This window comes from Myotis yumanensis, unplaced genomic scaffold (genome assembly GCF_028538775.1).
Source record: "Myotis yumanensis isolate MYYU_CA2020_CCGP unplaced genomic scaffold, mMyoYum1.0.hap1 SCAF_9, whole genome shotgun sequence".
Classification (NCBI taxonomy): domain Eukaryota; kingdom Metazoa; phylum Chordata; class Mammalia; order Chiroptera; family Vespertilionidae; genus Myotis; species Myotis yumanensis.
The window spans coordinates 4,073,935-4,095,250 of record NW_027223760.1 but is presented as its reverse complement, the minus strand read 5'-3'; the positions used below and the strand labels follow the sequence as shown (position 1 = coordinate 4,095,250).

Genomic DNA, 21,316 nt, shown 5'->3' with positions numbered 1-21,316 from the left:
CTCGGCTGCACCATTTCACCGTCCCTCAGTTTTCACTGCCCATTTTCCCCATGTTGTGAATATTGTATGAATATTGTATTCACACAGCATGTGATATTGTATTTTTATGTTTTTAACAGTCTGATTGATGTTAAATCAGATTTTTAAAATAGAGACTATCACCCCAAGATGGACTGATGCGTAAACGTTTCACATTATTTCTATTAACTACATGCTCAGGAGTATCGACCAGTGACTTCTAATTATATTATATGTTTTATAAGCATCTTACACATTTTTATGTTATGTAATATGAATATCAGTTTTAAGAGTTGCTGATAATAGAAGAAAGTATACTATCTTATCAAAATACATAATAAGCATCTATAGCAAAATGATTGTTTTTAAAATGCTGAAAATGGAATTTAAGTCAAGTAGATGACCCTACAAACCATTGAAATGTCTAATACAGCTTCTCCCAAATCCTTCTGCTTTAGGAAATTTAAAAATGGACCCTAAAAAATGCTAGATTTACAATGCGAAATGTCACAGTCCTGTGTTTACTCTGTGGAACCTTGACACTTGGGATCTTGTCAGCTCTGTTATATGTACATCTTCACCGTGATCATGTGAGCAACTGGCAGAAGAAAACGCAGGCGCCTGCATCAATTTGGAAACTTGATAAAAAGTTACAACAGCAAGCTATCCACAGTGCAGGGCAAATACCACGCTCAAGGCAAATACCAGGACATGTAAGAACTGAAAGACCTAACAAAGATCAAACTAAAGAATGGCGTCCGTTTTTAAAATTAGGTAACTATTTTGAATTTCTCTGTTAGCCATTTTAAGGGGAAAATATGTCATATATTTAATATTTGCAAGAGAGAATATCCTTTTAGACCAATTCAATTGTTAAATTATGAAATATTTTTATATGCTATATACAAAAAATAATAGAATAGGTGTGTATACATTTAGCACCTGAATTTAACAATTTTTAAATACAGTTTGTTATATTTGTTTAGGTAGCTTTCTGTTTTTCATAAAAAATAAATTTTAATAGGTAGACTTAAAAATATCACCCCTTTTAAAAAAATATCACCCCTTTGCCCTAGCTGGTTTGGCTCAGTGGATGGCTCTGTGGACTGAAGGGTCCCGGGTTCGATTCCAATCAAGGGCACATGCCCAGATTGCAGGCTCGATTCCCAGTAGGGGGCATACAGGAGTCAGCCAATCAATGATTCTCTCTCATCATTGCTGTTTCTATCTTTCCCTCTCCCTTCCTCTCTGAAATCAATAAAAATATGTAAACAATGTCATCCCTATATCAAAGTGATGGTAGTAAGCCAATACTTAGTGACTCTAATTACCTATTCTTACAGATGAGAATTTTAACTATTCGGACCCAGAATTTCTTCATGGGATTTTACTATATGGACTTAATACCATTATCAGTAAAAGCTTGGGCAATCAGAGAGATGTGCCAGATACCAGAGATAAAATGTATGTTTCTCCATTTCTTTTGTATTGAAATATAATTGACATATCACATTATATTAGTTTTAGGTGTACAACATAATGAATTTATATTAGTGTATATTGTAAAATAATCACAATAAATTTAGTTAACATCAGTCACCATACATTGTTTCAAAATATATTTTTTTCTTGTGATGAGAACTTTTATTTTTATTTTTATTTTTTTAAATATGTTTTCATTGATTTTATAAAGAGAGAAAGGGAGAGGGAAAGAGAGATAGAAACATCAATGAGAAAGAAACATCAACCTGGATTGGCTGCCTCCTGCACACCCCCTGCTGGGGATCGAGACCGAAACCTGGGCATTGAACCAGCAACCTCTTGTTGCATGTGTCGACACTCAAACACTGAGCCACGCTGGCCAGGCTCTCCTTGCAACTTTTAAATATGCAATACAGTGGTATTACCTACAGTCACCATGCTGTCTGTACACCCCAGGACTTACTTACTTTATAACTGGGAGTTTGTACCTTTGACCAGCTCCTTTCACTCATTTCACCCACCCTCTGCCTCTGGCAACCAGCAATCTGTTCCCTGTATCTATGAGCTTGGTTTTCCTGCGGGGGGGGGGGGGGGGGGGTGCGGGGGTGCGGGGGTGCGGGGGGGGCGGTAAGGGGGGGGAGGGATATGGGAGTTGTTGTTGTTTAGATTCCACATGTAAGTGAGATTATATGAATTTGTCTTTTTCTGACTTATTCTACTTAGCATAATGCCCTCAAGGTCCATCCATGTTGTTGCAAATGGCAAGATTTCCTTCTTTTTATGGTTCCATTTTTTGATGGAACTTTTTATGGTTTTATTATAACTTTTTTTTAATCCATTCATCCACCAGTGGACACTGGATTGTTTCCATGTATTGGCTATTGTAAGTAATGCTGTAATGAACATGGGGGTGCAGATAGCTTTTCGAGGTAGTGTTTTTGTTATCTTCAGATAAGTACCTTATAATGGAATTGTTGAACCATGTGGCAGTTTTATTTTTAACTTTGGAGGAAGCTCCATACTGTTTTCTAGAGTGGCTGCACCAATTTAAATTCATTCCTACCCACTGAGCACCAGGGCTCCCTTTTCTCCACAGCCTCACCAACACTTGTTATTCCTTGTCTTTTTTATAACAGCCATTCTAACAGGTGTGAGGGGATATCTCATTTTGGTTTTGATCTGCATTTCCCTGATGATTAGTGATGTTGAGCATCTTTTTGTGTACCTGTTGGCCATCTGTATGTATTCTTTAGAACAATACCTATTCAGATCTTCTGCCCATTTAACAAATCATATTGTTTGTTTGCCATTGAGTTGTGTGAGTTCTTTATATAGTTTAGATATAGCCCCTTACCAGGTATATGATTTGCAAATATTTTCTCTCATTCACTATGTTACCTTTTCATTTTATTAATGGCTCACCTTTGTAATGCAGAAGCTTTTTAGTTTGATGCAGTCCAACTTATTTATTTTTGCTTTTGTTGCCCTTATTTTTGTCAAAACCAAAAAATCATCACCAAGATTGATCTCAATGAGCTTACCACCTATGTTTTCTTCTAGAAGTTTTATGCTTTCTGGTCTTAATTCAAGTCTTTAATCTATTTTGAATTGATTTTTGTGCATGGTGTAAGATAGTGGTCCAGTTTCATTCTTTTGCATGTGGCTGTCCAGTTTTCCCAACACAATTTATAGAAGAGACTGTCTTTACCCCATTGTATATTCTTGCCTCCTTTGTCATAAATTAATTGAGCATATATTCATGGGTTTATTTCTGTACTCTATTCTGTTTCTTTGATCCACATGTCTATTTTTATGGCAATACCATATTGTTTTGGTTACTATAGCTTTGTAATACAGTTTGAAACCAGGTTAGCTGCAATCCCAAAACATGAATCATTTTTCTTCCTCTCATATATGCCTACAGGTGTCTTAAAAAACGTTACCCATACAGGCTACCTACCGCCAGCATTGTCATTTGTTTCCACAATGAAGAATTCAATACCTTGTTTCGGACAGTGTCCAGTGTCATGACCCTCACTCCACACCAGATCCTTGAAGAAATTATTTTGGTAGATGACATGAGCGAATTTGGTAAGACAGAACACTAGTCGTCTGCCTAATCCGCTTGGAAGGCAGTGCTATCTCTGGTGGCATGTGAGTTATTGTACACAACAGTTTTGGGTGGTGTTGAGGCAGGCACTGAGCTACATGCTATTGCGACGCTGGTGTGGATGTAAGAACCGGTCTTACATTATTGGGCATGTTGGGTGGTTAGTGCTTCCATGAGGTAAACGTAGGGGCACCCACCTGGTCTTTAGAGATCATTGATGACAATCAGGAAGAAGTGACATCTAAACTGAGGGCTGGAAGGGTGGATTGGAATTATCTAGATCAGTGGTGCTCAACCTTGGCTGCACATGAGAATCACCTGGGAATTTTTTTAAAATCCTGATTTCTGGGCCTCATCCTTCGAAAATTCTGTTTCTTTGTTACTAATGTTGTGGCCCCACCCCATAACAAAGAAACAGAATTTCCGGAGGATGAGGCCCAGAAATCAGCATTTTAAAAAGATTCCCAGGTGATTCTCATGTGCAGCCAAGGTTGAGAACCACTGCTCTAAATATTGAGCGACTGTTAGGTACCGAGGGAACTGAGACTCACGTGGTTTGATAACTTGGGTAAGAGTTACCACCCAGGTAGAAGCGCAGTTGTAAGTAATAAAGCCAGACTGCTCCAAAACACCATAACTCGTGCTTCCATTAAAATTGTCAGAGTGATTTATAGAAATAGAGCGATGTCACTAGGAGCAAAAGGATATTTACAGCCGACTTCAGTGCTGAAATGCTCTTCCTTCTCTTCCTCACGTAGAATAACATTGTCCTTTCAAGTGAGAACCTCTCGGATTACCATGGTTTTTAGGAATCAATCAAAATTGTGCTCAGCTGTTTTCATTTCTGCAGTTATTGTTTACACATTGTCAAGTCTTGCACTTGCTTCCCCTCAGATGATTTGAAAGAAAAACTAGACTATCACCTGGAAATATTTCGGGGAAAGATTAAAGTCATAAGAACCACAAAGAGAGAGGGGCTGATTCGCGCCAGGCTGATTGGAGCGGCGCGCGCTTCAGGTATGAACACTTCCCTGGGGACATGAGGCCTTTCCGAGCCACCCCCACCCCCACCCCCCGGCAAAGAACCCCCCAGAGGCCCTCCACGTCTCCATGCGCCTAAACAGAGCCTGGACTTGTATTTGAGTCCCATGAGAATTTAATTTTCTTTTGACTGAAAGTCAAAACATCCATTTGTTATTTCAAATATGTAGGCGATGTTAGCTCAATTGAGCTGAGTGGTCAAAGCCCAGATAAAAAATAGTTTTAATCGAAGGCTAGCTCAGTTCTCCCTGCTTCTTTAGAATCTTCCCCAAACCTACTCTCTAATCCGCAGTTCCCCTGCTCCCTCTGCACATCTGTAGTGGATGATGTCCCACATTTTGGTACAAAATATGTGTCTCTTCTCTCCCCTCAGTGGGATTGAAAGCACCTTGAGAGACAAACACACAGCAAATATTCCACAAACTGGTTGTGTTGGGCTTTGGCTTGGGTTGTGAGGTGTTTCATCCACATGGTGAACACGAGCCTGTTCCTGCCTCCCCAGGGGACGTGCTGGTGTTCCTGGACAGCCACTGTGAAGTGAATAGAGTCTGGCTGGAGCCCTTGCTGTCCGCCATCGCCAAGGACCGCAAAATGGTGGTGTGTCCCATGGTGGATTCCATTGACCACCTGACACTGAACTACTATCCCTCTCCTATTGTAAGAGGAGCTTTCAACTGGCATCTGCAATTTGTATGGGACACTGTTTTCTCTTATGAGATGGATGGACCAGAAGGACCCACCACACCCATCCGGTGAGACTTCTTCAGGTTACGGGAAATGGCAGATGTGTACCTGGGGCGGGGTGGGGGTGGGGGAAAGAAGCGTGCAGAGATTATTTCTTCAATTTCTTGAGCTTCATGATATTTTGTTATTTATCTTGTTTCTAGACGTCTATACTAATAGAACCGAGTAGGTTTTGAATTCCTTCCACTGAAAATGAGCATGTCACCCCAGTTCACCACACCTCTGTGGTTAGTATCCCCCTGGCCTCAAAGATCCATCTTTAGAATGTGGACGTGGCTCTCAGTAGCAGGTTGTATATGCTGATCAATGAACAAAATGCCAGCTCTGTGGAGGGTAAAAGTAGATGTCTCTGCCACAGGCCACATCTGTTTCTAAAATATGTATCCAGGGGCTTCTATCGGTTGAGATGAACATGGTTTTCCTAGATTATTGGTCTGGGAAACTGGACACATAGGTTGTACCAAAATGTGGAACATCATCCACGACAGATGTGCAGAGGGAGCAGGGGAACCACGGGTTAGAGAGAAGGTTTGGGGAAGGTTCTAAAGAAGCTGGGAGAACTGAGCTATGGTTTTCCTAGATTATTGGTCTGGGAAACCTCTAACTGTGAGAATGATTTGAATATTGTGACTTTTAACTGCATCGATGAGGCTATTTCTGAAGAGACTGCCTCCAGGTCCCTTTCCATATTTACTAATAACTTTTGACACCAAGCTCACTTCTCTTCTTTTACCTTTAACCTCTTTGTTTTACAAACCACATGAGTAAATATTCTAACACTATAGCCTAGCAAGTCCTTGATCTTTGCCTCTATTACTCTTGTCTCTTAAACTCACTTTAATCAGGCTTTACCTCCCCCCGCCCCACCGCACCGCAAAAAAAACCCAAACTTGTCAATGGCCTTCCCATTGTTAAATCCAGTGTCCAGTTCTCAGTCCTCATCTCACTTGCTCTGCCTGCTGAGCTCTCCCTTCCTTCTCTTGTACGTGCATGCTTCCCTTGGGCTCCTGACCACCACGGCCTCCTGCTCTTCCTCCCACCTCACTGTTACTCCTTCCCATCGTCTCTGCCGAGTCCGCCTCTTCTCTCCCACCTCTTTTTTTTTAAAAAATATATCTTTACTGATTTTTTACAGAGAGGAAGGGAGAGAGATAGAGAGTTAGAAACATCGATGAGAGAGAAACATCAATCAGTTGCCTCCTGCACATCTTCTACTGGGGATGTGCCCGCAACCCAGGTACATGCCCTTGACCGGAATCGAACCCGGGACCTTTCAGTCTACAGGCCGACACTCTATCCACTGAGCCAAACCGGTTTTGGCCTCTCCCACCTCTTACTGTTGAGGTGTCCATGTCTCGGTCCCGTGTCCTCTTCTCCACTTCCCCCCTCCCTCCTCAGAGTGAATCTCATCCTCCTATACTGACGATGCCCATTAGTTATGTCTCCAGCCCTGACCTCTCTCAGAATGCCAAATGCATCTCCCCAACTATCCTATTACTGGCCTCTCTACTTGAATGCCGAATACACATCCCAAAAGAATCTTCCCACCAAAACCCTGCCCCACCTACAGCATTCCCCATCTCAGTGCCCTGCAAGTTTGTCTTCCAAGTACCCAGGCCTAAAACGTTGGAGCCAACAGTGACTCTTTCCCTCCCAACACCCCACATTCCACTATAAGCAACTCTGCTGGTTCCATCTTCAAAATATATCAAGAATTTGACCACACTCAGTGAGCACCAAAGCCCCACTGAAGCAAGTCTTGCCCCAGAAGGGTGTCTCCAGCACAGAAGTTCCCCCACTGCAGACACAGCTGATTCTCACAGCCAATTGGCCTGAAGGTCAATCCCTCCCAGTGTTACCTACAATAATCAAGGCTTAACTACAACAAGTCTGTGCACACAGCCCACAAAGGGGTGCACCAAGAGTGTCCACCTCAGGTAATTGGGGAGGCTGAGCCACTGGGCCCTATAGGACACCTAGCACACAAAGACACTCTATCAATACAGGGAAGCATAAAAAATGCGGAGACAAAGAAACAGGTCACAAATGACAGAAATGGAGGAAAGCAAACTACTGGATATAGAGTTCAAAACCACACTTTTAAGGTTTTTCAAGAATTCTCTAGAAACCGCCGATAAACTTAGTGAGACCCTCAAGAAATCTAGTGAGACCCTCGAGCTTATGAAAAAGGACCAACTAGAAATTAAGCACACACTGACTGAAATAAAGAATATTATACAGAGTTCCAACAGCAAACTAGAAGATCGCAAGAATCAAGTCAAAGATTTGAAATACGAAGAAGCAAAAAACACCCAACCAAAAAAAACAAAAAGAAAAAAGAATTCAAAAATATGAAGATAGTGTAAGGAGCCTCTGGGACAACTTCAAGCGTACCAACATCCGAATTATGGGGGTGCCAGAAGAAGAGAGAGAGCAAGATATTGAAAACCTATTTGAAGAAATAATGACAGAAAACTTCCCCTACCTGGTGAAAGAAATAGACTTACATGTCCAGGAAGTGCAGAGAACCCCAAACAAAAGGAATCCAAAGAGGACCACACCAAGACACTTCATAATTAAAATGCCAAGAGCAACAGACAAAGAATCTTAAAAGCAGCAAGAGAAAGAAAGTCAGTTACCTACAAGGGAGTACCCATAAGACTATCAGCTGATTTCTCAACAGAAACTATGCAGGCCAGAAGGGAGTGGCAAGAAATATTCCAAGTGATGAATACCAAGAACCTATAACCAAGATTACTTTACCCAGCAAAGCCATCATTCAGAATTGAAGGTCAGATAAAGAGCTTCACAGATAAGAAAAAGCTAAAGGAGTTCATCACCACCAAACCAGTATTATATGAAATGCTGAAAGGTATTCTTTAAGAAGAGGAAGAAGTAGAAAAAGGTAAAGATACAAATTATGAACAACAAATACACATCTATCAACAAGTGAATCTAAAAATCAAGTGAATAAATAATCTAATGAACAGAATAAAGTGGTGAATATAATAGAATCAGGGGCATAAAAAGGGAGTGGACTGACTATTCTGGGGGGGGAAAGGAGTGTGGGGGGTGCGGGAAGAGACTGGACAAAAATCGTACACCTATGGATGAGGACGGGGGGGGGGGGTGGGTAAGGGCAGAGGGTGGGGTGGGAACCGGGTGGAGGGGAGCTATGGGGGGGAAAAAAGAGGAACAACTGTAATAATCTGAACAATAAAGATTTAATTTAAAAAAATAAAAATAAATAAAAGAGTATCATCACAAGGTAAAAAAAAAAAAAGAAAAGAAAAGAAACAAATTTGACCACATCTCACCACCTTCTTTGCTATACCCTTATCTAAGATTCCACCGTCTTTCTCTGGGACCACTGCAGCAACCTCTATCTGGTATCCCTACTCTCACCTTCGCCTGTTGACTCACTAATTTATCCCTAACATGTTAAAGCTGCTTAATAGATAGGGTTTTTTTTAAATAGGTAGTTTTTTGAATGAATGAATGAATGAACATGTAAATAGTTTCTTTTTAAAAATATTTTTATTAATTTGAGAGAGGGAGAGAGAGACAGAAACATCAATAATGAGAGAGAATCATTGATCAGCTGCCTCCTGCACGCCCTACACTGGGGATCGAGCCTGCAATCCAGGCATGTGCCCTGATAGGGAATCGAACCGTGACCTCCTGGTTCATAGGTCGACGCTCAACCACTGAGGCAAGCCGGCCAGGCCCATGTAAATTCTTTCAAACTATTTAGTTTGATATTAATGGGTCCTGCTTTGATGGACAAAAGAAAAAAATGCTTTATAATGTGATCGTTTTTCCCTGAAGTCAGTATTGCCCTTAATGCCCTTAGTGAGGGGAATTTCTGAACTCACTACCCAATTCAGTCTTCATCCCCATAGGAAACTCGCAGTCTAAGGATAATTTTCCCGCTGACCAAGACAACATTTAGAACACAGGTGGGGCAATATTAAGTTTACAGTTCTGCGCACATGAAACACAGAGTTTATTCTTGTATTATTATTGATTAGTATATTATTTTCCATATGAACAACTGTAAACCTCCTGTTACCCTACCCTGTATATTCCTTGCATAATTTGGTAAGAGCTAAGTAAATGTTACTGCCTACTTTTTGGTAGTTATGGTTTTAACTTAGTAATTTTACATACTTAAATGTATGTTTAAAAATTTGGACATTAGTTAATATGGTTGTTTTCTAGTTTTTAACTGTATTATCATTAATATTCAATATAATTTTGGCACAAATCCATACCAACTGAGTCTGTAAAATCAACTTAATACTTGTGTCCTTTTTAGGTCCCCCGCAATGTCTGGAGGGATTTTTGCTATAAGTCGGCATTATTTTAATGAGATTGGACAGTATGACAAGGATATGAACCTCTGGGGAGCAGAAAATTTGGAACTTTCACTAAGGGTAATTCAGATTTTGTGGGGGGTTTTTAATAGTTACCTTTGTACATACAAAGTGAAATCAAACTTTAAGTCATGTAATCTGCTGTGGCAATTACGCCATTTTTCTACATGAGTATCTGGTATCATTCTGGTATCCCATGAAATATATAATTTGTGGGACTCCTTGCAAAAAATTGAAAACATTTCATAAAATATCAGACTTTCCTACCATGTGTTATTTCCAGTGTATGGCATATCAAATTAATAGACTATTTCAATCTATTGTGGAATCTCTTTTTTATTCTACTCACTGTCTTGGTAGTTATAGTGTGGCGGAAATAACACAGGATGAGGAGGTAGGGGACCTGGATGCCACTAAATATATAAACTATCTTTGGCCTTAGTTTCTCCAGCTGTAAAATGAGAGGGTGTCTGAGTTGTCTCCTAACTCTTGAATCCTGGGTACTTGCTACCACACAGATGAAACTAGAGAACATTATGGTAAGTGGAAGGAGCCAGTCACAAAGCACTTATATCTATGAGTCCATTCATATGAAGTGGCTAGAATAAGTGAATCCATTAAAACAGAAAGTAGATTCGTGGTTGCCAGGGGCTGGAGGAAGGAGTGCTAGTGGGTGCCAAGTCTCTTTAAGGATGGTACAAATGTTCTGGAATTAATGGCAATGGTGGCACAATCTTGAAGAAATACTGAAAATCATGAAAGTCCATCCTTTAAAAGAGTGCTTTCTTGTAGTGTGTGAATTATATCTCAATTATTAAAAATAGATTCAACTTTTAAAAAATCCTGTGCTATTAGACCTGAGAATTAGTCCTGGCTCTACCACTGAAAGGTCCTTAGCAAGTCATTAATTTTTCTAGTCTCAGTTTCCTCACCTGTTAAGTAGGAATAAATATTAATGCCATTCTCAGAATTTTGTGAGATTGAATGAAATAACTGGGGTAGAGAATAAAGTACAAAGTAGATATTCCTAGAGAGAGAGTCTAAAAAATATATAAGGTACTATTCAAACATTTATTGTATGTTTATCATACGTATTTGTTTTTGACCGGATTCTAAGAGATTTTTATAATGGACTGGTATATCAAAGACTAAGCGGTGAGCTCACTATTACTCCTCTTCACATATCCCCTCACTTTTCTCTATCTTGTCTTTTTGCCCAACCAAAAAAGTTGGTGTGGAGCAAACAGCTTAATTGATGAATTTACATGAGTTGATTAATAAGTGAGAGCCACTACCATTCCAGTTTAAATTTTGCCATCTGTTCTTTATACTTGATGAAGTCATCTGCAGAGATCACACTTTGAATTTCATGTTATCTTAGCATGTACTAATTGTTTACTATATTTCTTTTCCGTGTTTTTTATTCCAACGATTTTTTTTCTGTTTTGGATTTTACCTTCCTCTTCCTTCTTTTGGCTGGTTACTTCATTCACTTGTTTTAAAAGCTATTTTAAGCGCAGACTTATTTCATAAACCTTCAGGCACTTTATTATGAATATAGGAATATCTAGAGCAGTATATTTTCTTCCAAGCCCTTATTGGCAGCATCCTGTTAGTTTGTTATTCTCATTGATTGTTCCCACTCGTGTCTTCCCTTCTGATCAGCCAGTGTTTTATAACACCCATGCCTTTGCCACTTTTATTTGTCTGGTTGATCATTCCTTTTCATTACATTGCTCTGAGAATACAGTATATGGACTTTCCCCCTAAAATCAATTTTGTGAATGATACATTCATATTTGAAAAGTAAGTATATTCCTTTTTCTGGCTCTATATTCCCTCCATATAGTGAAGAACGCTAACTTATTATTCAAATGTATTAACTCTCCTTGCTTTGATATTTTCAACCAACCCATTCCTAATGGCCCCTTCCTATCCTGTAGGTATCCTTGGGTTTTGCATACACAAACGAAAAACGAGCAAATACCTAAAGCGCTGTCGTGACACTAGCAGTGGTCTCTAACCCAGAGAAGTAACCTTGTCTCTCCTGAGAAAAGATAGTCTATGCCTGCGTATACTTCTTCATTTCTTGCTTCCTCTTCAATCCAGTAAACCATGGGGCCTTCAGCATCCTTTGACATCATCCCAGGAATTGTCACCAGCTTACTATAGATGTCCCTATTGGGTGGCTTTTGGTCTTCTCTAGACTTGAGGTTCCTGCAGCACTTGGCACTATAGACCAGTCTTTTCCAAAAGTTTTCTTGGCTTTTAGGACAGCATTTCTGGTTCCCCTCCCATGGCCTGGTGATGCTCAGTTTCCTCCACGGGAGATCCTCCTCTGTGCATCTCTTTAACGTGAGTGTTCCCAAGACTGTTCTTGTCAACTCTGTCTTTACACCTCGTTGGCCTCAGAGCTGACCTCTGCCACTTCACACCCTGTGAAGCCACGCCGGTGTTAACATAGTGTAATATCTACACTAATAAAAGAGAAAAATGGTAATTGGCGTACGACCGCTACCCTTCCGATTGGCTAATCAGCGTATCCTTATGCAAATTAACTGTCAGCCAAGATGGCGGCCGGCAGCCAGGCAGCTGGAAGCGAACATGAGGCTTGCTTGCTGCAGTGACTGCAGACTGCAACGTTCCCCGCCTCACTTGCCGGCCTCTGAGCTGGCAGTTTGAAACATTCTAACAAATATAGCCGGCTGGGATCTCAGAGCTGAAGTTATACATTGTTTCGATTATAGAACGGCAAACAAACCAGCAGCGGAAGCCTCAGAGCTAGAGCCAGAGCTAAAGCTGGCCCAGAAGAAAAAAAGAAAAGAAAAAAAGGAGTGGTTGGGAGCTTCAGTCAAAACCCCTAGCCTGAAAGCAGTCCTCAGCCCCTCACCCAGACTGGCCAGGCACCCCAGTGGGGACCCCCACCCTGAAGGGTGTGTGACCAGCTGCAAACAGCCATCATCCCCTCATCCAGGCTGGCCAGGCACCCCAGTGGGGACCCCCACCCTGATCCAGGACACCCTTCAGGGCAAACCAGCCAGCCCCCAGGCCTCTATCCTATATAGTAAAAGGGTAATATGCCTCCCAGCACAGGGATCAGCAGAGCCACGAGGCCTCCTGGCACCAGATCAGCATGACAGGGGGCAGCGCCCAAACCCCCTGATGGCCCTGCGGCTCTGTGTGTGACAGGGGGTGGTGCCCCAACCCCCCCCCCCCCCCCCCACGGGCCCTGCTCTGTGTGTGACGGGGTAGAGCCATAACCTCCCCATCGGCCCTGCCCTGAGTGTGACAGTGGTGGCGCCCCAACCCCCTGATTGGCCCTGCTCTGTGGGTGACAGGGGGCGGTGCCCTAACTCCCCTATCGGCCCTACTCTGTGCGTGACAGGGGGGAGCTCCCCAACCCCCTGATGGGCCCTGCTCTGTGCGTGACAGGGGGGAGCTCCCCAACCCCCTGATGGGCCCTGCTCTGTGTGTGATGAGGGGGGGGGGGGCAGTGCCCCAACCCCCTGATTGGCCCTGCTCTGTGAGTGACAGGGGGCAGTGCCCCAACCCCCTGATGGGCCCTGCTCTGTGCATCACAGGGGGTGGCGCCGCAACCTCCCCATTGAACCTGCCTTGAGTGTGACAGGGGCCAGTGCCCCAACCCCCCAATCAGCCCTACCCTGAGCGTGACTGAGGGTGGCATCGCAACCTCCCAATCCGCCCTGCTCTGTGCATGACAGGGGGCGGCGCCCCAACTCCCCAATCAGCCTTGCTCTGAGCCCGACCAAGGGCTGCACCTAGGGATTGGGCTTGCCCTCTGCCACTCAGGAGCAGGCCTAAGCCAGCAGGTCATTATCTCCCGAGGGGTCCCAGACTGCGAGAGGGCACAGGCCGGGCTGAGGGACCCCCCCCTCGCCCCGAGTGCACAAATTTTTGTGCACCGGGCCTCTAGTTTTCTTATATTGTTTGAGAATATCATTTTTTCATATATTTTTATTGATTTCAGAGAGGAAGGGAGAGGGAGAGAGAGAGAGAAACATCAATGATGAGAGAAAATCATTGATCAGCTGCCTCCTGCACACCCCACACGGGGGATCTAGCCCACAACCCGGGCATGTGCCCTGACCGGGAATTGAACTGTGACCTCCTGGTTCATAGGTCGATGCTCAACCACTGAGCCACGCCAGCCGGGTGAGAATATTAACTTTTTAAAGGTATCTTTATTGTTCAAAGTATTACATATGTCCCCCTTTTCCCCCTTTGATCCCTCCACTCTGCATCCCGCCCCCCTCCCCCCCCAGGCCTACGACACTATTGTCTGTGTCCATGGGTTATGCATAAATGCATATAAGTTCTTTGGTTAATCTCTTCCTGCCACCCCTCTCCCCCACCCCACACCTTCCCTCTGAGATCCATCAGTCTATTGCATGTCTCCATGTCTCTGGATCTACTTTGTTCATCAGTTAATTTTGTTCATTAGATTCCACATATGGGTGAGATCATGTGATACTTACCGTTCTCTGACTGACTTATTTTGCTTAGCACAATACTCTCCAGGTCCCTCCATGCTGTGTCAAAGTGTAAGAGATCCTTCTTTTTTACAGCTGCATATTATTCCATTGTGGAGAATATTTTAAGACAAATTTGTCATGCCACTCTTCACACATAATCAGCCTCAGAACTGGTCATATATAAGAGAAGCAGAATCACCTAGTATTCAGAATGCTGGTGATGGGGCTGGGTTTCCTGCATTTGAATCCTGTACTCTGCTACTTACCAGCCCTGTGTCACTGGACAAACTGCTTAACCAATCTCTGTATTAGTTTCTCCATCTGTAAAATGGGGATAACACAATATCTACAGTATAGGGTTGTTGTGAAGATTGAATGAAATAAGAAACTTAATAAACGTGAGCTAATGTTATGTTTGTAAAAAAAAATCACTAGTTGCCTGTTACTAGCAAACACACATGATTATGTTTTCTGTTTTTCTTATGTCTAGATCTGGATGTGTGGAGGTCAGCTCTTTATACTGCCCTGTTCTCGAGTAGGACATGTTGATAGACATATTGTCCAAAATGTAACCCAAGTTCTCAAAGCCCTGAGATATAACAACCTCAGACTGGTGCACGTCTGGCTGGATGAATACAAGGTAAAGGATATGTCTGTGCTTTGAACAGGTGAACATACACAGTGGGACTTGCTCTGAAGAAGTCTTCTACTGCCTTTCCAGACATCAAGTTTTGTTCTTTCCTCTGTTTTCCTTAAGTTAGCGGTAGCCCTCCCACCGCTCAGCCACTCATCTCCAGACCTTGTTCTCAATTGTTCATTCGAAGCTGCTACACTTGCACCTGACTTTTAATTTCTAGGGAAACTCGAGTTTCTCAGAAGGGAATCAACCAACACAAGGAGTATTTTATTTATTTACTAGAGGCCTGGTGCACGAAATTCATGCACAGGTACGGTCCCTAGGCCTGGCCGGTGATCAGGGCCAATTGGGGCCTTCTGGCTGCTGGCCAGGGCCTTTATTCTGGTTGCTAGTGGGGGCCTCCCTTCCCCAACTGCCAACCAGGGCCTTCCTTCATTCTGTGCTGCCCCCTGATGGTCAGCACACATCATAGCGAGTGATTGAACTCCCAGTCTCCCGGTCGAACTCCCAAGGGGACATTTTGCATATTAGGCTTTTATATATATACTGGAGGCCCGTTGCATGAAGAGATTCGTGCAATAGGCCTTCCTTCCCCTGGCTGCCAGCACCAGTTTTCCTCTGGCACCCAGGACCCAGGCCTTCGCTCCAACCGCAGCAGAGAAGGCAAGCCTTGAGGCTTCTCCACTCTGGCCGCAGCAGAGAAGCCAAGCTTCTTCAGTCTTCAGTTGTCTTCAGTCTTCGCTTGGGTGGAGCCTTCAGTCTTCACTCTGCACCTTTATATGCAAATTAACTGCCATCTTTGTTGGGTTAATTTGCATACTCATCCTGATTGGCTGGTGGGCGTAGCAGAGTGACACCAATTTGCATGTTTCTCTTATTAGTGTAGATATATGTTTGTTTGTTTAGCTTAGGTCTTTTGGCCCCTTCCCCTGCAAGGACTCCCCCTCTGAAGCAAATACCTCTCCCTGCTTCCATCCGCACAGGCCACTCTTAGATCTCTTCTCCCACGACTAAGTTCCCAATTATGTGGCTGCTGCTGATCTGGGGACTATACAAGTCTTTTGTGTTTGTTTTTTCAATCCTCACCCAAGGATATGTTTTTATTGATTTTATAGAGGGAGGAAGGGAGAAAGAAAAGAAGAGAAACATTGATGTGAGAGAGAAACATTGACTGGTTGCCTTCTGTATGTACCCTGCTCCGGAATAGAAATTGCAACCTTTTGGTGTATGGGATGATGCTCCAACTGACTGAGCCCCTGGGTCAGGGCCATGTAGATCTCCTTCATCTTTTCTATAAACAGTCAAATATTTCTATACAAAAACAACAACAACAACAAACAAACACAAAGATTTTTTTTTGATACCAAAGCCAAGCCCCTTCATGTGTGCATGTCCCCAAGTTTAAGCCTCTGCCAGGACCTAAATGGGTGCACGTACAGAGAACTGTAGTGTGGCTCCATTTCAATTCAAAAGTCGTTCATCCAGAATCCCTGCACAACAGACATGGACAGTAACCTCACCAAGACTTCCCTTCAGATACATGGGTAGAAATGTGTAAGAATCTCTCTGAGATATTATATGCCCTGGTCTTGATCTAATATTTCTTTAATTTATTATTTAAAGTTATAAAAGTAATGACACTCAATTTCTTTAGCAATCAGGGCAATGTGAATTAAAACCTCAGGCAGAGCCCTGGCCAGTGTGGTTCAGTGGTTGGAGCATTATTCCATACACTGAAAGATTACGGATTCAATTCCCAGTCGGGGCACATGCCCAGGTTGTGGGTTCTATCCCTGGTTGGGGTGTGTATGGGAGGCAACTGATAGATGTTTCTCTCTCACATTGATGTTTCTCTCTCTCTCCCTCTCCCTTCCTCTCTCTCTAAAATCAATGAAGAACATTTCCTCGGGTGAGGATTAAAAACAACAATTCAGGGAGATATTTATCATTTAAAATCTGACAGGACCAAGTGTTAGCAAGCAACAGGAATCCTCAGACACGGATGGTGGGAGTGCTTATTATCACAAGCTCACTTTAGAAAACAGTTGGGCAATATTAAGTAAAAGATATGAATATCCCATGATCCAACAGTTCCAGTCTACAGAAATGCGTGCTTTTGTGCACCAGAACACATAATAAGAATGTTTATAAACGGCACTGTTTATTAGCCTCAAATGAATACAGCACAAATACTCATCAAAAGTAGAATGGAGCCGAAGCCGGTTTGGCTCAGTGGATAGAGTGTCGGCCTGCGGACTGAAGGGTTCCAGGTTCGATTCCGGTCAAGGGCATGTACTTGGGTTGCGGGCACATCCCCAGTAGGAGATGTGCAGGAGGCAGCTGATCGATGCTTCTCTCTCATCGATGTTTCTAACTCTCTATCTCTCTCCCTTCCTCTCTGTAAAAAATCAATAAAATATATTTTTTTTTAAAAAGTAGAATGGATAAATGTGATATATTTAATTGCTATGGTAGCGGAAATTAACCAACAGTAGATACAACAGTATAGGTAAATCTTAAAGACATAATGGAGAACAAAAGCAGCCAAATACAGTAAAATATAGTGTATTTTTCTATAACTTAAAATGGGTAAAATTAAACCGTATAATCTATATATGCATATGTAGATACCAAAGCTAGAAAAAAAGCAAAGAAGTGACTCCATAATCAAGAAGGCATTGAAAACTAAGAGAAAGGATGCCAACCAGGAAGGGGGAGGCCAGGGGCTTCTGGGATGCGAGTTATGTTCTATTTCTTGACCTAGTCAGCATTACCAACGTTGATTTTTCAATAATCCATTATGTTGCACATTCATGTTTTATGAACTTTTTGCATGTATTATATTTCCTGATTTTTAAAAAATCATTTTTTAAAAAGTAAAACATAATTCATTCTTAAAAAGCACTTAGTACTGAAAAGTATGAAGTAAAATGTAAGCTTTCTAAGCCCAGAGTTCTACCCCTGAAGTAATCTCTAAATTATACTGCTTATAGTTTCTTGGTAACTATGTGCTATGATTGTTGATTTCTTTTCTGTGAACTCTGATCACAGATTTAAATAGTCGACTTGAACACAGCTAGGATCGAGTTTACTGAATATCACAGAAGATATAGTGACAAAAAGTTCATCTAACTTAAAAAGAATATGATGTTTGGCATACTCACGGGACTGTATGACACAGCACACTGGAAACCTTAGTGAGTGACATTGGATAAGAGAAGGCTTCAAACAGGGAGATATTGCCTAAGATCTTCTCTGTTTTCACTCCAAAATGATGACACCACTCCCCCACCCTTAGGTTCACTCACCCCAAGCATCACCCAGCCTGGGGAACTAACTAGGCAGTGACAAGAGAAGATGGCAAAGACCTCCAGTGGCCAAGAGTCCCTGGGAGAATCCAACATGGCATGCCCATAATATGCTAATTTAAATAAGCAAGTTCCTCTCATTCAACAATATTACTATACTGTATGCTGGGCACTGGGAATACACAGATGAAAATATAAGGAGGCTTTGGTCTACTTAGAATACTACTTTTAATATGAAGCAGGTTGAGTGCATTAGATATTCATCCTGGGTGCTTCCTTTAATGACCGTAAAAGACTAACAGGTGTGGTAATAATAGTGGCCGATACTGACGTGAGGCTATGTGCTAGCTTTCATCTCCCCAGGGCTTTGCGTGTATTAAAGTGTTCAGTCACACCAACCTCCTGAGGGTAAGGGCCAAGGTTACCTAGTTAATAAGTAGCAGAACCGACCAACATTTAAACCCAGTTGTCATCCTCCAGAGTCTGTTTGCCCTTAGCTACCACATCGTCCCCATTTCTGAACCCAAGGAAGTACTGATTGGAATGGGGCAGTGAGGGATTTTTGTCCTTCAGTATCACTGAGAAAGTAAGAGAGAGGGGATATACCCTACCTCTGCCATGGTCCATCATAGCACATATTGTGCATACGTGTGGGGTAAGTCCCAGATTGTGTGTGTGTCCCTATACAGAGGAAGTTAGAAGGTATTTTTTAAAAAAATTTTTTTAAGTTCTTGTGATGTCATGATTTGATGACCAGAGATTGGCTTGGTTTAATGAAACTCTTTATTTCCATGTAGGAGCAGTTTTTCTTGCGAAGACCTGATTTGAAATCCATCCGCTATGGAAACATTAGTGAGCGTGTTGAATTAAGGAGACGATTGGGCTGCAAGTCATTTCAGTGGTATCTGGATACTGTCTTCCCAGAACTGGAGACATCTCTTGAAATGAAAGCAAATAATTTTCATTAATGAAGGGTTAAAAAGTCCCCTCGGCCTTCAACATAGAGAAGAGCACGAGTTTGGAACATCGCGACATTATATGAAATACAGCCAGAGTGGCCTACAACAGAACTGTCCTTGCTCCTTTCGTGATAGTCCTTAAGACCTTGTAACTCATTTGCCACTAAATTTCTGGGATGGCAAGACCTTGAACACTGGAAGTGCACGCTGTCAATTAGCTGAGACTCTATCACATAATTCTCTCCAATTGTTTGCTAAACTCACTTGGTCCTGGTCGCCTTTGGAGCCTTTGCCAACTCTATTCCTACTCCAGAAAGACAGCCTGACCCAGTGGTCTTCTCAGAGAGATACTCACAGAGAGCCTTGGTTGGTAATACCCACTTTGGTTCAACTCCTTTCTTGCTGCCAACATCGATAATGGCATTGGCACCTTGCTTAGTTGGATTCCTGAGCTTCTGATGTCCAGTCCATTTGCCTGGGTGTCCCGGTCCAGCTCCCATTTGTTCCCATCCGTCCTGTCACCTGGAGACATCCCTACTGCCCTACTTCTGATTTTGCCTTTTTCACGTCTCTTCTCCTATAACTCTGGCCTATAGCTCTCCTAACACTTCTTCAATGGCGGGCCCTGTTGATAATCTCTGTTCTGACTTGAGAACTGTTTAGCTGAGATCGGGGAAGAGGCAGCTAGGTTCCAAGTCTGTCCCGCGTGAACACACTCCCAGATGGCTAAAGTACTTCCCTCCGGTGGAGGGGATGTCTGTTGCATTCACCCTGTTGCAGGTGGCTGGGAAAGTGAAGTATATTTAATTCACAAAGAGAATGAGAAAATAAGTGAAGGAATACATTGAAAGGAGTAAAAAGGAGTGGGGGAGACTTAGGGCAGGACCACTAAACATAGCCTATGCTGGAGAAGACATAAACTGTTTTTTTAATTAATATCTTTAATTATTAAAAACATCAATGATGAGAGAGAATCATTGATCGGCTGCCTCCTGCACGCCCCCTACTGGGGACCAAGCCCGAAATCCGGGCATGTGCCCTGACCAGGGATCCAACCGTGACCTCCTGGTTCATAGGTTGACACTCAACCATTGAGCCACGCACATAAAGTGTTTTTTACAGCAATAAACAGCTGGGCTCATCTATTATGCTCATTCAGTCAATGACTGACTGAGTGGTCATCACAGGCCAGGTGTCCTCCTAGGCGCTGGGGTGCAGCAGAAATGGAGCCGGCAAACACCCCTCCCTTAGTGAAGCTTGTGTTCTCTGAGATAATAATGCAATGTAAAGAAAAAGGAATCCGTTTACAATGTCTTTATAGTTACATATTTAGCAAAATACTCTATAAATCCTGTTGCAAGAAAGACATGGGAAAAGCCTGTGCTCATATATTACAGATGGCCAGGGGAACTTAATTAAGACTTTAAAAGGTCAATCTAGCAGTACAAAATAAGCACAACATTATCATTATATTCTTTTTTTTTTTTAAATTAAATCTTTATTGTTCAGATTATTACATTTGTTCCTCTTTTTTCCCCCCATAACTCCCCTCCTTCCAGCTCCCACCCCACCCTCCACCCTCACTCCCCACCCACTGTGTTCATCCATAAGTGCATGATTTTTGTCCAGTCACTTCCCGCATCTCCCACACCCCTTTTTCCCCCAAGAATAGTCAGTCTATTCCCTTTCTATGTCCCTGATTCTATTATAATCACCAGTTCATTCTGTACATCAGGTTATTTATTCACTTGATTCTTAGATTCATTTGTTGATAGATGCATGTTTGTTGTTCATAATTTGTATCTTTACCTTTTTCTTCTTCTTCCTCTTCTTAAAGGATACCTTTCAGCATTTCATATAATACTGGTTTGGCGGTGATGAACTCCTTTAGCTTTTCCTTATCTGTGAAGCTCTTTATCTGACCTTCAATTCTGAATGATAGCTTTGCTGGATAAAGTAATCTTGGTTGTAGGTTCTTGGTATTCAGCACTTTGAATATTTCTTGCCATTCCCTTCTGGCCTGCAAAGTTTCTGTTGAGAAATCAGCTGACAGTCGTATGGGTATTCCCTTGTAGGTAATTGAGCCTCTTTCTCTTGCTGCTTTTAAGATTTTCTCTTTGTCTTTTGCTCTTGGCATTTTAATGATGA

At 42.4% G+C, this 21,316-nt stretch overlaps 1 protein-coding gene across 1 annotated transcript; it reads left to right on the top strand.

Annotated features, from left to right (window-relative positions):
* The first annotated feature begins 515 nt into the window (after positions 1–515).
* GALNTL5 (polypeptide N-acetylgalactosaminyltransferase like 5) lies at positions 516–19,177 on the top strand. Its single transcript, XM_070423627.1, has 8 exons — positions 516–792; positions 1,362–1,482; positions 3,425–3,591; positions 4,505–4,627; positions 5,154–5,403; positions 9,714–9,831; positions 14,755–14,904; positions 19,007–19,177. Exons 1-8 carry the CDS (start codon positions 516–518, stop codon positions 19,175–19,177), a joined length of 1,377 nt encoding a protein of 458 aa, XP_070279728.1.
* Positions 19,178–21,316: the final 2,139 nt, after the last annotated feature.

Coding starts and splice junctions, on each gene's coding strand:
- GALNTL5 (XM_070423627.1), top strand. CDS start 516: ATGCGAAATGTCACAGTCCTGTGTTTACTCTGTGGAACCTTGACACTT. Junction 1,483..3,424: donor CCAGATACCAGAGATAAAAT/GTATGTTTCTCC, acceptor ATATGCCTACAG/GTGTCTTAAAAAACGTTACC. Junction 5,404..9,713: donor GGACCCACCACACCCATCCG/GTGAGACTTCTT, acceptor TGTCCTTTTTAG/GTCCCCCGCAATGTCTGGAG.